The sequence below is a fragment of the Pelobates fuscus genome, chromosome 5, assembly GCF_036172605.1.
Source record: "Pelobates fuscus isolate aPelFus1 chromosome 5, aPelFus1.pri, whole genome shotgun sequence".
NCBI lineage: Eukaryota > Metazoa > Chordata > Amphibia > Anura > Pelobatidae > Pelobates > Pelobates fuscus.
The window spans coordinates 62043845-62057220 of record NC_086321.1 but is presented as its reverse complement, the minus strand read 5'-3'; the positions used below and the strand labels follow the sequence as shown (position 1 = coordinate 62057220).

At 37.1% G+C, this 13376-nt stretch overlaps 1 protein-coding gene across 17 annotated transcripts in view; it reads left to right on the top strand.

The window, feature by feature from the left end:
* TCF4 (transcription factor 4) overlaps positions 1-12590 on the top strand; it is a 322114-nt gene extending 309524 nt beyond the window's left edge. For 12 of the 17 annotated variants that reach the window (XM_063453921.1, XM_063453916.1, XM_063453918.1 and 9 more), the window contains 5 exons: positions 2512-2647; positions 3582-3744; positions 6653-6882; positions 8175-8314; positions 11993-12590. In XM_063453921.1, the coding sequence (XP_063309991.1) occupies positions 2512-2647; positions 3582-3744; positions 6653-6882; positions 8175-8311 (666 nt within the window). In that variant the 3' untranslated portion in view covers positions 8312-8314; positions 11993-12590. The remainder of the gene's footprint in view (positions 1-2511; positions 2648-3581; positions 3745-6652; positions 6883-8174; positions 8315-11992) is intronic. The other 5 variants (XM_063453920.1, XM_063453913.1, XM_063453912.1 and 2 more) reach the window with 1 other exon arrangement.
* Positions 12591-13376: the final 786 nt, after the last annotated feature.

Below are 13376 nucleotides of genomic sequence, written 5' to 3'. Positions count from 1 at the left end.
ATATTTGGTTTATCTATGTCTGGGATGTTTTTTATTATTATTATTCACTTTGAATTATATACATGCATGTCTTTGCTCAAATTGGAGGTGGAAACAAAAGAGAGCACTTTTTTTGAGGAGCAGCATGTGCACGGCTCAATTATTGTTGTTTTATTATTTAATTTAGAAGTGCCACTTACACTTTCTGGTTATTTTAACATTTTCAATTGTCTGTTTTTTTAGTTTATTTTTTTAACATCCCATATAGAACATAACACACACTAGGAAACTATGGCTTGCGGAATCCTTACTTTTATGAACATTTCTTAGCTTCTTTTCTGACTTTTAAACATGGTTAAAAGCTACTTAATCATGTTTGACTAGTTCTTAGCCTCTTCAAGACAAATGATGTAAATATGAGTCATTGAACTTATAACAAACAAACAAACCTTTAACCCCTTAAGGACACATGGCATGCGTGACATGTCATGCTTCCCTTTTATTCCAGAAGTTTGGTCCTTAAGGGGTTAAAGGCACAATATAAAAACGGAATGACCCACTCACCACTAAAGAATGCAGGGCTGTATAGAACTGCAAATGCAAGTCAAGCAGGTCATTCCATATTGGCATAGGGTCTAGCATGATTTAGTAAACTCTGCTATCAAAAGTCATGCTAAGCATTATAACAGCAAAATAATTGTAACATGACTTCTGCACTTACAGGGTTAAGCGGAGATGGTTCGGACAGTAACTTTTTGAGACTCATCACACGTCCTGAGTCTTATTTTTTAAGATCTCCTCTTCCTACACAGCAGGAGTCTTTAGTTGGACCGCATTGTGATTATTGTTTGGTTTTAACAATTTTTGTTTCATAAGTATTTCCCACAGAATTAGAAGCTCTGACAATTATCTCACCACTCTCCCCCCCCCCCCCCCAATCCCCCTCACTAGGTGTTTAGAGAAATAATTCCCATCCAGTGTGATTAATCGGGTCAGGTGTTGTATGGGTTATTAATAATAAAAATAATGGGTAATGTGTTCTCCCAAACAGTAGCCTTTCCTAAGATTAAGGTTTTCATTTCAATTAGATTCCAGATCCTTTACTACATATTGCAATCAATTATTTAATTGCTTATGCAGTTTAAATAAAACAATTGTGCTATTTAATTTTTCTATTATTATTACCAAGTTTTTTTTATGTATTTTCTTTTTTTTTCTTTTTTTTTTTATATGAATGTTGAGTTTTTGAAACCCTCCAGATGGGGATTAGGATAAACTTGGCTGGCAGCTGGATATAAAGCAAGCAGTCTTGGAAATCAGTGTGATATAAATCCGAACAACAGGAAAATACTAATTAATCTTTTTTTCTTTTTATTTTCTCCAAATTAAGATATATTATACATTTTAACTCAAGTCATCATGAAAAAAAAATAGGCTATATAATAACTGCTTAGGCTTGACTTTTGGATAGGTTTTTGGTTATGTTATAATATTTAATTTATCGACTTGTGGTTTCCTAGTGAAATTAGTATTTTTCCACAACATTGTGTTTACATTTTATTATATTTTCCATATATTTACTGGATCATGTTTTATGTATAGTGTGGATTTTTTTCTTCTGATATTAAGCCTCCATTTAAATTAAAATAAATGGAAGGCTGAGGTTCTTAAAAGCACTAAAGTAACACTAATTAAAAATAAAGGAATGTTAGATTTTAAAAGCATGTTTCTATTTTGTGTATATAAATTGTAGGGGCTAGGTCGCCTACGGTTGTAGCCACCAAAACAGAGGATTGAAAAGCATTATGGGGAAAATGGCAGGCCTGAGAATTTTTTATCCCTTGAAATGAAAGTCGAATGCCAAATGGAAATTCCTGCAGGGTTTCTGATAGCAAAGGGGGAATTGAGAAGCCCAAAATTAAGCATATGGGCATTAAGATAATTGTCAGATCTGTTGGCGGATATGATAGAAGACAGATTGGTATGAATCAGTGCGCTCCACTGCAGCACCCAGGGAGAAGATTTTATGTTTTACCTGCCTGACTTACTTTTCCGTATTTGTCACTAAATGTGTTTCATGGCATCGTATCGAGTGTTAAGAGTTGTCTGTGTTTCCAGGGACAAGATTACAGGTAGTACAGCAGCTCCCTCTAGTGTATATCCCACCAAAAAAATTAAAAGCATATCGTGGTTTTCAGTCAAAATTCTCTCATTAGTATGTATAATAAAATTAATAAATTAATAAATACAAATATTAAAATCTAACAATAATGGGTATAACTGTTAATATACATTGATAAATATTATTTCACGCTGCATGCAAATTATACCTTTCACACAAAAGGTAAAAGTTTAACATTTATTTTGTACACCCCATTTTTAACTCTGTTTTGGGATATACTCAGTGAATGGTAATGCTAATGGTTATAAAAAAAAAAATCTAAATGCAGATTCTGTTGTTGAACATTGGTGTGAAGTTTTTTAACTGTTTTACGAGACTTGAGTCATATTCTATATTCCTTTTCTTCACAGGTTGGAACTCATCGTGAAGATGGTGTAGGTCTACGGGGAAATCACTCACTTGTGCCAAATCAGGTGTCTGTTCCACAGTTACCTGTCCAGTCTGCCACTTCGCCAGATTTAAACCCTCCCCAAGATCCATATCGGGGTAACTATCGCATTCATGAATTGTGGCAGTCTGGTTATATATCTAATTGTAAAAAACTGTGTAGCAGTATCCACTTTGTTAAAGTTCGTTTAAAAATATAGTTACATAGTTACATAGCAGAAAAGAGACTTGCGAGCATCAAGTTTAGCCTTCCTCACATTTGTTTTTTGCTGTTGATCCAAAAGAGGTAAAAAAAAAAAAACAACAGCTTGAAGCACTTCCAATTTTGCAACAAGCTAGGAATAAAATTCCTTCTTGACCCCAGCATTGCAGTCAGATGTATCCTTGGATCAAGCAGTTATTACCCTACATTGAAATATAATATAATACAGGCAACATTTGCCACTCCCGATGTTGTGGGCTACATCTCACCTGATGCTTTGTCAGCAATATGGCTGTAAGGGTGTTATGGGAGATGGTCGACAACATATGGAGTGTTAATATATAAAGATGGAGTGTATAGTCACCAATTCCACTCACTATGGTTTTGCTTGTTGCGTTCTTCTGAGATTTCCAAAAGGAAATATTGTGTAATATTATGAACTTTGTATAAAAGTATTATTATATAATTAATAAAGTAGCATGTGCAATAATTTCAAATATATTTATATTCTTATACAATATAAAATTAGCATTATATTAATTCTTAACATTAAACACCCTGTGCAAAAAATTGCCCTTTAAACCACCTATAGCTAATGTTAGTATAAATTGTAATTTGTCCAAAATCATTGTTGTTAGAACTTTTAATTTACCTTGTAGAGAAAATCCTCCATGTTAGCTCCCCCTTTTTTTAACTAAAATATCTTCGTGTAGTCATGTGAAGGGGGCTGTATACTTATAGGATCTCACATTTCCACAGAGAATGTATGCACATATAGAAGATTTAGACACTCTGACGAATATGGTTGTGTGTTATTCTTTTTCTACTCAGGTATGTCATCTGGTCTACAAGGACAGAATGTGTCTCCAGGTAGCTCCGAAATCAAGTCCGACGAAGAAGGAGATGAAAATCTCCAAGATTCTAAATCGTCTGATGACAAGAAATTAGATGATGACAAGAAGGATGTCAAATCAATTACGAGGTCAAGATCTAGGTAACAGTACATAATAGTGTCGCTTCATTTATTTCCTTTTCTGGATTTTGATGAAGTGAACAAAAGGATTATGGAGAAACCATTTTATCTTTCCCCAATGGCTTACAAAAACTGATAGCCTGGAGGAAACCAAGGGACTCTTCTGTACCAAAACTACATGACGTACTCTTAAAGTAATCCCCATCTTATACCAAAACTATATCATGTACTCTTAAAGTATTCCCCATCTTATATTATGGGACAAATTTATAGTCACGGTTGAGATATCCAAAAACCATACTCTCAACATTTTCACAACAAATCATTTACTTCCAAACAACAAATTTCTTAACTACGATGTCTGCTCTTGATTTGATATAATGAGCAGGAATTCAGCTTTTAAATATTATAGTAAATATTGAGATCGATCTGATGGCCATACGTTTGAGTACAAATACCCTTAAGGGGTCCCTCTCCATAATCATTGTTGGTATAGGTTAGAAATACGCCTGAAAGGCTACAGATGGCAAGGTGATATTAATATGATGTTTGTGGCAACTGATCTTTGCTCTGCTAGGTAGTTTGTTTTTAGAAAATGTTAAATTGTATTCCATACACCCCTTGTTCATATGATTGTAAGATGTGATGTTTTAAAGTGCACGTATTGCCAATCTGAGTACATTGTTCAAGCTGTTCAAAGCGTAATTGTCCTGTCTTTCTTGGCCTCTACAGCTATGTAGTTTAAATAAAACATCAGTAAGGTCTACTACTTTGACCCCTTAAGGACCAAACTTCTGGAATAAAAGGGAATCATGACATGTCACACATGTCATGTGTCCTTAAGGGGTTAAACTCTTTGGGCAATTGCACGCTCATCATTAAACATGCAGTGCTGAGAGACAAGGGATACTATATGATATATTTACACTCCTGATATTTATCTACAATATGAATGGACAAATAATAATTAAAAAAAATACAACTATTTTTGACAATTTGTTTTTGTTCACCTACTTTCATATGATATGTAGACATCTTATTTTGTAAATACATCATTCTAAATGTGTTTCTAATAAAATGCAGTAGTGAAATGACTAGCACTAACACATAGAGCTAAAATGTACAGAAATATTGATGATCTTATAAATAAAAATGATGTATAACTAAAGAAGCTTCATTGTTTAGAACAATGCATATCACTAGAATTTTCCATTAAAAATAGAAAAACAGTGAACCATTGTGTAATCTGCATAATCAAGCCATGCAAATTGTAGAAATGTATATATAGAATATATATAAATATATATAATGAAGACAACTAGGTCTTCTTATGATATTAAGTGGCCACAATATACTCTTGGAAATAAAGTATTTGTTTAATTTATGTTTTTTAATGCTCTCCATATTTATTTTGTATTTTAATTTAGCTTCTACAACCTAGCACACAATGCAAATTCTGTTCCACAATTCCCTATGTGTAGCTTGTGGCCAACTGTTCATGCGCAAAAAATCATAGAAAAATTATACACAGTGTGCATGTATAACTGTTCAGGAGCATACTGGCACCACATTCCCAGGAGTGCAGTTTTGGTAATTGTCTTTGATAGGTACCGCCAAAGCACTCCACTCCACAACTGTTCTGCGTGAAGGACAGATTTGGAACTAAGTCATGTCTTCTCAAACGCATTGAATGAAAATGCATTATAACATGTTTTTGAGAAGACTTTTCCACACTCTGATGATGTTGTGATAAAGTAGAACTCCTCATACTGCAGTGTACCTTTCTGCGTTATTTATTGGTTATATTATACAGGTTACACATTGTTCTACTGCTTTGTTCTTTATTTCTCATTTATGTAATTTTTTTAGTTTTTAAAACATTGTAAGATAATACAACAGATTGATATGCAAAATGTATAGTTTGAATTATTATGCACCGCATATAACCAGCATTATTTTTATATGTATACATAATCAAAGAGTCACAGTTGGCCACTTGCAGTCCTGCTTGACTAACTTTCTTATCCTGTTCTATTATTAGGTTAGGTTTTGTTAAACTAAACAAATATTAATAGATTGCGCACAGCAGAAAGAAATCTGTTTATCTGAATATAGTTCATGCAAAAATGATTCGGATGGGAAAACGATTCCGACAAACCAAAAGAAAAACTGGCCAATCAGTGCAGTGCTAAATATATAGATAATACAAATAATATGTATATACTTAGCATTATACTGATAGGCACATTTTACCATCATTTGATTCACAGATCAAGTCAGGAAAAGTAACCAATAGATGAAAAAGAAGGGAAGGAGTAAAAAATAAAATATAATTTTAATATATAATTCATTTTTTTAAATATATATATATATATATTACTGCTTTTTTCCCCCTCTATCAGTTACTTTCCCTGACTTGCTCTGTGAGTCAAATGGTGGGAAAATGTGCATCAAATCATCATTTTATGGCTATTCGTTAACTATCAGTCTTTTTTTCCCATCAATCATTTCTCTTTTTTGGCATGACTAACGGAACTCCGAATCAAGACTCAAACGAACATGCTTGTCCAGTGCTCAAGTTACTTTGTTCGTTTAATGTCCATATGGTGATCGGCCTAAATTCAAATGAATTGCAATTAATTCATTAAAAAACAAATGCACAAGTCTAGAAATTTTACATTAAAGTAAACTGAAAGTTATTAAACCTTGTTACATCTGTATTGTGCGATTCAATGGTATTGGTAAATATAGATTTTAAGTTTATTTGCAGACTTTGGCTCAAAAAATCAGATGCTGATAAATCAGATATGAACATTGTGTTTGTATTTCAAAGTCGTTAAAGAAATGTTTTATCCACATTTATCAATTAAATGGATGAGATATTGTATGGCTGATGGGTTTTAATGTAAAGATGTAATTATTTCCCCAGCAATAACGATGATGAAGATCTTACACCAGAGCAAAAAGCTGAACGGGAGAAAGAACGGAGGATGGCAAATAATGCTCGAGAACGTCTCCGTGTGCGTGATATCAATGAGGCTTTCAAGGAGTTGGGTCGAATGGTACAGCTGCACCTGAAGAGTGATAAACCTCAGACTAAGCTCCTAATACTACATCAGGCTGTAGCTGTCATTCTCAGCTTAGAACAACAAGTTCGAGGTAATCACTTTTTCTAGCCTTCATGCAGATGATATAGGTCATAAGTAAAAAGATGTCTTTGTAATAAAATACAAATGCATATTTCATATTTACATTGATACATGGATCACAAGGACTGTAGATAGTTGTTAGTAATGAACAATGTAACTCTTTTAATAACCCAGTAAATTGAAGTGGATATGAATGATTACAATAAATAATGTTTAAAGGGACATTATATTAAAATGTAGGCATGGCTTAATGAAGTAGGCTTTAATAATATGCATGCAAAAACTGCAGTTAAAATTCAATTATAATATATAATTGAATGTAAAATAATATTAAAAAGCAGCGTTCTCGATAATGTTTGAAAGTTAAACATGTCATGGGCATGGCCATTGGCGAAAACCTTTTCTCTTTTTAAAGAGCATCACATTTCATCTATACATTTTACTAGCAGTTTTGTTAGCAATTGTATAGGTTCTGAGATAAATCTGTTGAAAAATAAGTCTTTCTACCAACTGTCAATCAATTCTTCCACATAGACTCTTTAAATTGATTGTTATGAGAGTGTGCAAGAGTGTGCACCCATAGATGGTCCTCCTGCTCTACATGCATAGAAACCTTAGCGCATGCACTGTGGTTGCTATGGAAAATCCCAAGCCAATGCTGCTAGCACTGGCCAGGAAGTATAAACAATGAAGCTAATGTGTCAGAGTCATGAAGGAGGTTTGCCTTGCTTGGGGGAGTGTCTCAAGATAGGCAAGATAGGCAAATCAAAGAAACACACCTCTGTAAAGGCAATGTGGTGTGGGATCAGAGTGTGAGGTTACTCATAGCAGGTTCCCTTTAAGAGGGAAGGGAAACAACCCTTAGAGGGGAACTGTCACTTCTCTCTAATTTATACCGTTGTATAAAGCATTACAAATCACATTAATTAGTGTTAACATTTTTTTTTCACAAGATGTTCTGTTTGCGTTTAAATTATATTAACATTTTAGCAAATTGCAATAGTATCCAATTCAGACAAGGAAAACATTGCAAATGAAGTATGTCAGCAAATAAGCATCTGTATGCTTACTCTATGCTGACTGCCATGTGCCGAGATTGACAGGGATCCAAGATGGAGGTGGCCAGTTGCATGCAGGTGTAAATATCTACATTTCATTTTATTTTTCACACTCAAATATTGAGTTAAGTAAACATAACATTTAGAAACCTGGGAAGTGACAGTTCCCCTTTAACCTCAAGAGGTTTGAGCAGAAAGTACATGTTTATATATTTGATCTTTTTCTAATTATTACGTCCTGCAGAGAGAAATTTAAATCCTAAAGCCGCCTGCCTGAAACGACGAGAAGAAGAAAAGGTTTCCTCCGATCCTTCACCGTTATCACTGGCTGGACCCCATGGTGGCATGGGAGATGCTTCAAATCATTTGGGTCAAATGTAAAAGGTAAGCAATTGACAAGTACTGCGTTCTTCTGGCTTTATTATGTTTATCCTGAATGTGACACTCTAATCACTCTAGTGTGAACTATAGTGTCTGTGGTGCCTGTGCATGGAATTTGTCTGAATTAGTATCAATTAAAAAGCTTTTTTTATAAATCATTAGTGATTATGGTGCCAGCATGTCATTGGTGCTGAACTTCCATTATGTGTCAAATAATTTTTAACACAAATCTGAAGTTCCCCCAGTACCTGCAACCTGGCCCCTTTCTCTCCATATCACTAAGTTGCACTTTTGAATTTGTAATATCAACTCAATCCCTATTTAGAGTGAATTTGTTGGTGGAATACGGCAGGTGAAATGCTCAACCAATGAAAGTTATCCACAAAGGAACAAAATTGACATTGGAAGTGTAACTGTTGACAACCAGGGGTTGGATTTTGGGCTGTACTTTGAAAAAAGTATGACACATAACTGGGATATGGCATCAGGGACAAATTTACACTACAACTGCTGTATCATTCTGTAGTGTCTATGATACTTAGAGTGTCTATGTAAGAAAGTAAACATATTAAATACAATACCATTAAAGTCATCATATTAAGCATTCTAATGACCTAGGACACAAATTAAATGCCTGCACTTGCACGGTCCAATCAAAGGCTGGTCATAGAGAATTGCATTCTGAGTCTCTTCCCATGACTACCACTCCTCTACAAAATGTTGCAATATCATATTTTCATGACAGTGGCACATTAAAAATGCATTTAAAAAAATGAAGGGGGGCGGCGCCAACAGCCGAACTCACTGGTCGCATCTCAAGAGAGCTCCGAGACACATAGCAGTAATTTAAGCAGATTTTGATTAATTTACCCCACAAAACAGCTACAAACGTTCACCTGTTGCAGGAGGAGACCCACCGATGGGCAGGAAAAACAAAAAAACGAAAACAGACCTGCCCCGGCCGGGCGCCAGCATAGGGGATCTGTGGCAGCGAGCACGATGCGCGCCACGGCCCGATTTGGAGGCCTACATGGACGACTTCGCAGACTCAGACGAAGGTCTCTCAGAGCCTGAGGAGACAGGCCTACCCGCCATGCAGGCCCTGACACAGCCTCAAGCGAAACCGGACGATGCCCCGGTTACAAAGGCTGAAATGAGGGAGCTGTTAGCGGAGCTCCGCAGTAACATCCAGGTGGATATGGCGGAAATTAAAAGGGACATACAAGGCCTAACACACCGCATGAGCACCATGGAGCAAGATTGCCGCACCCAATCGAGGCAAGTGTCCACGCTCCAACAGGAGGTGAAAATGCTACACCTAACACACCTGAGACTGGAACAGACCCTGGCGACGCTATAAGACTCACGCTGAGCCCAAAACATAAAGGTTAGAGGGGTAGCAGAGACTGTCCCCGAGTCTGAACTCCCCCACTTTTTCCGACGTTTGATTAGCAAGCTACTCCCACCGAAGTAGGCCAAGGGGGTTGTACTGGACGGCATGTTCAGGATCCCGAAATCACCCACGGCACCACAGGCGGCACCCAGAGACTTAATTGTAAAGTTTCAAAATCGACAGGACAAGATGGCGGTAATGGCCGCTGCCAGGAGTAGCGCGCCACTAGCCTTTGAAGACATGGCTCTATCGCTGTACGCAGATCTATCAAGAGGGACTGCGGCATGGCGCGCAACTTTACGGCCTTTCACCACCTTACTCCGCGCTCACAATGTGAAATACCAATGGCGCCCCACACACAAGCTTCTGGTGACTCAAGGTGCACATACCTACCTTATTACGAACCTACAGGAGGCAAAGTCACATCTCGTCGCCTTGGGCCTTCCACAGGAGGCACTGCAACAGCCCCGCACTACACCCAGATCACACGAGTGGAACCCGGCTACGGCAGAGACCTTTGTCCCCAGAGACATGACCTGCGCTACATGGACAGTAGCCCCTACCTGAGCTCCCCTGTAGAGAGCGCCCACAAAGCGTAGCGCTGTCTTGATACCGTTCCACAGTTTTGTTATTATTGTTTGCACTTATATATGGACAGGCCGAGTTGGCCACTACATAATTACCCACCTACCGTACCCAGGAACACCGACCCGCAGACCTAAACGAGACTCTCAACTCGCCTTTCCCGACTAATGGCCGACCGCTGAGTACCTTGGCGGGAAGACCTAATCTGTACGAGTGGTGATCACTCGAGACATGGGCTAAATGAAAGGCACAACGGGACCCTACGGGACTACTAACCCCTACACGGCGACCCCCACACTCACTGAGGATATTACAGCTGCACACTTCCAACAGGATTGTGGACACTAAACGTCTGGAGGGCATTGACTTTTTGGTTACTTTACTTACTGCTTCCCTGAGTTGATTGATTTACTTATACAGGGGTACACTAGGAAGTAGAGACGTTCTCACCCGTAGACCTCACACACCAACCCCCCCCCCCTATTTACTTATTTTGTTTTCACGAGCAGAATACACGAGACGCAAATTGTTTAGTTAAAACGCGGTTCAAAGTACAGAATTTACTTTAGGCAACACCTTAGGGGGAGAGGCTACTAACCCACGGCTGATTAACCCGGAGTGGCTAAGCTGCACAGCTCCACGACTATTACTGTTTATCCATTAACACGCATAATCTACAAATATATGACCCCTGCTTGATTACTGAGTTTGTTAATACGCTGATTAAGCATACTAATGTGGCTGAATGCGCCCGTAACACTTTGCACACCTAAATGCACACACAAGTAACTTTCTAGCTCTGCCTCGCACCCTCCCCTTACTAGCAATGGTGGCGAACCCGAGCTACGTTGTATTGTATACTATTATGTAGGCGCCTGCTGTCATAACATTTCATGTAAGACTGACTCGTTTCTCGCATAGACCACTGGAAATTTTATCAGGGCCCCACAGAGACAAAACAACCACCTACTATGATCCTATAGGATATTGAGTAGAAGGCCTCCCACTACGACCCTAGCGAGTTATAATATTGTACAGTTTGTCATGCTCACATCTTAGCTAGGCCACATGACCTTACGAGCATCAAGTAAACCTGACTGTTTAATATGTGTGACATACTCTCTTCTTTCGGGTACTGGGCGACAACACTCTGCAGAGCCTATACATGACGTAAACTGAACGCCACAAGCAGACTCACAAGCGACCTAAAGCAATCAGGGTATAAGCTAGTTGTATTTCATACCAGCGAGGTTGTAGATTGCACTTAATTTCTGTATCGTTTCTCCACTATTGTTATTGTTATGTTGTTTAATGCCTCTGATGGTTTTCATGATTTGTCATATTGTTGCTTACGGTCAGGGTTATGGAGCGGCTGTTTTTCTCCTTGGATACCCTTCCTCCTTGGATATCCCTCCAAGATGGCAAAGCTAGCCCTAACGTGTTACAGCTGTTCAAGCTTTCTAATACACTACGAGTTAAACATGTTTATATATATATAAAAAATAGTGCATCGTTCTACTGTACTCAGTTGCTTTCCATGTAATACACTCTGTCTTTGAAATGTGCATGCGGAATGCCTTTGGGGTACCACGTGCCTATATGTTAACATCATATGCACTACAAAAATAAAGAATTAAAAAAAAAATGAAATATTAATCTTTATTTAATTAACATTATTTCTTTTCTGTTTTGTTCTTCTTTAGGTTCCAGTTCTTTGCGTTTCTTCATTCAGACAAGAAGCCACTTCTCCGACAGCTGTATTATCTTAAACACACACAAACATTTCTCCTTTGCCCCCTTTTTGTAAAATAAGACAAGTCTGAGTAGTTATATGCATCACAGACGCAAGCGGTTTCACCATTCCCGAAGCAAGCAAAATGCAACCTACGGGGAACTCATAACATATCATTGAGAATGTTCCAGAGTAGTATGTTGCAAGCTGTTAAAAAGCAGCCCAGAGACTGAATGGCAAACTTCTCCACACTGTGGAACAATGCATTTGTGCCTAAACTTCTTTGGGAGAAAAAAAAGCATAATTCATTTCTATGTCTGAAAAAAAAAACATATTTAATTTAAAATTGTAAACTTGCAATAATGAAGAAGTGTACTTCTGGGGGCAAAAAAAAAAAAAAAAAAGGCGATTTTTGTTGGTGTCGTATTCCGCTAGAGTTTATTCCTTCTGGATTGATGGGAAGCTTTGCTGCCCAAATACTTACAAAACCAGCAAAATGTCCAATTGCAAATTTAAGTGATGACATTAGCCATTCCTTAGGATAGGAGAAACAGATGGATCTTATAGACCTATGACAAATATATAAATATATATATATAAATATATATATATGAAAAACAAATGTAGTGAATATGGTAAACTTTGTTTCATTTGGTTATACGCAGTTTTTGCTCCTGTACAAATAATAATGGATAACTTTTTTTAAAAAAGATTTTACTGTAAATAGGGTTTTTGTTTGTTTTGTTGTTGTTGTTTTGTTGTCTACTCTGTCTTTTTTTCCCTGTTTTTGTTATTACGACTTGTAGTGTAAACTCTGCAGGAAGGTAGTGCAGGAGGTTCCGCTGAGCCAGAGTTACTCTAGTCTCTTCTGAACGCAGGTCTTAAGTCAACATGTATATAATACAGGCAGCAAAAGAATTGGCATGTTGAGTTTGCCATTGTGTAAAGTTGCTCACATGAGCCTATTCTGGGATTTTTTTCATAGGTACAAGGTTAGAACGCTACAAAATGTTACCACTGTGCCTTCCAATGTTTATATCATCATTAAAAAAAATGACAAAAAAATGACAAAAAATATTATGTAAGTGGCTGTGATATTATCTACATATGTAGCTAAAGTGGTATGCAACAAGACATATTTCTGATATGTGGTGAGAATATTTTATGAAAAGCCAAGTAGGGAAATTGATAAATAAAAGCAAAATTGCATGGTTGACTCTTCGTGGCTACCACCTCCTTGGTTGCAAAATGCCATCATCCTGTCATAATGTGGCTTTGTCACGTTATATCTTTATGTAAATCAGATTAAAAGTAGATTGTGAACAACTTAATATTAATTTCAGCTAAGTAATTGC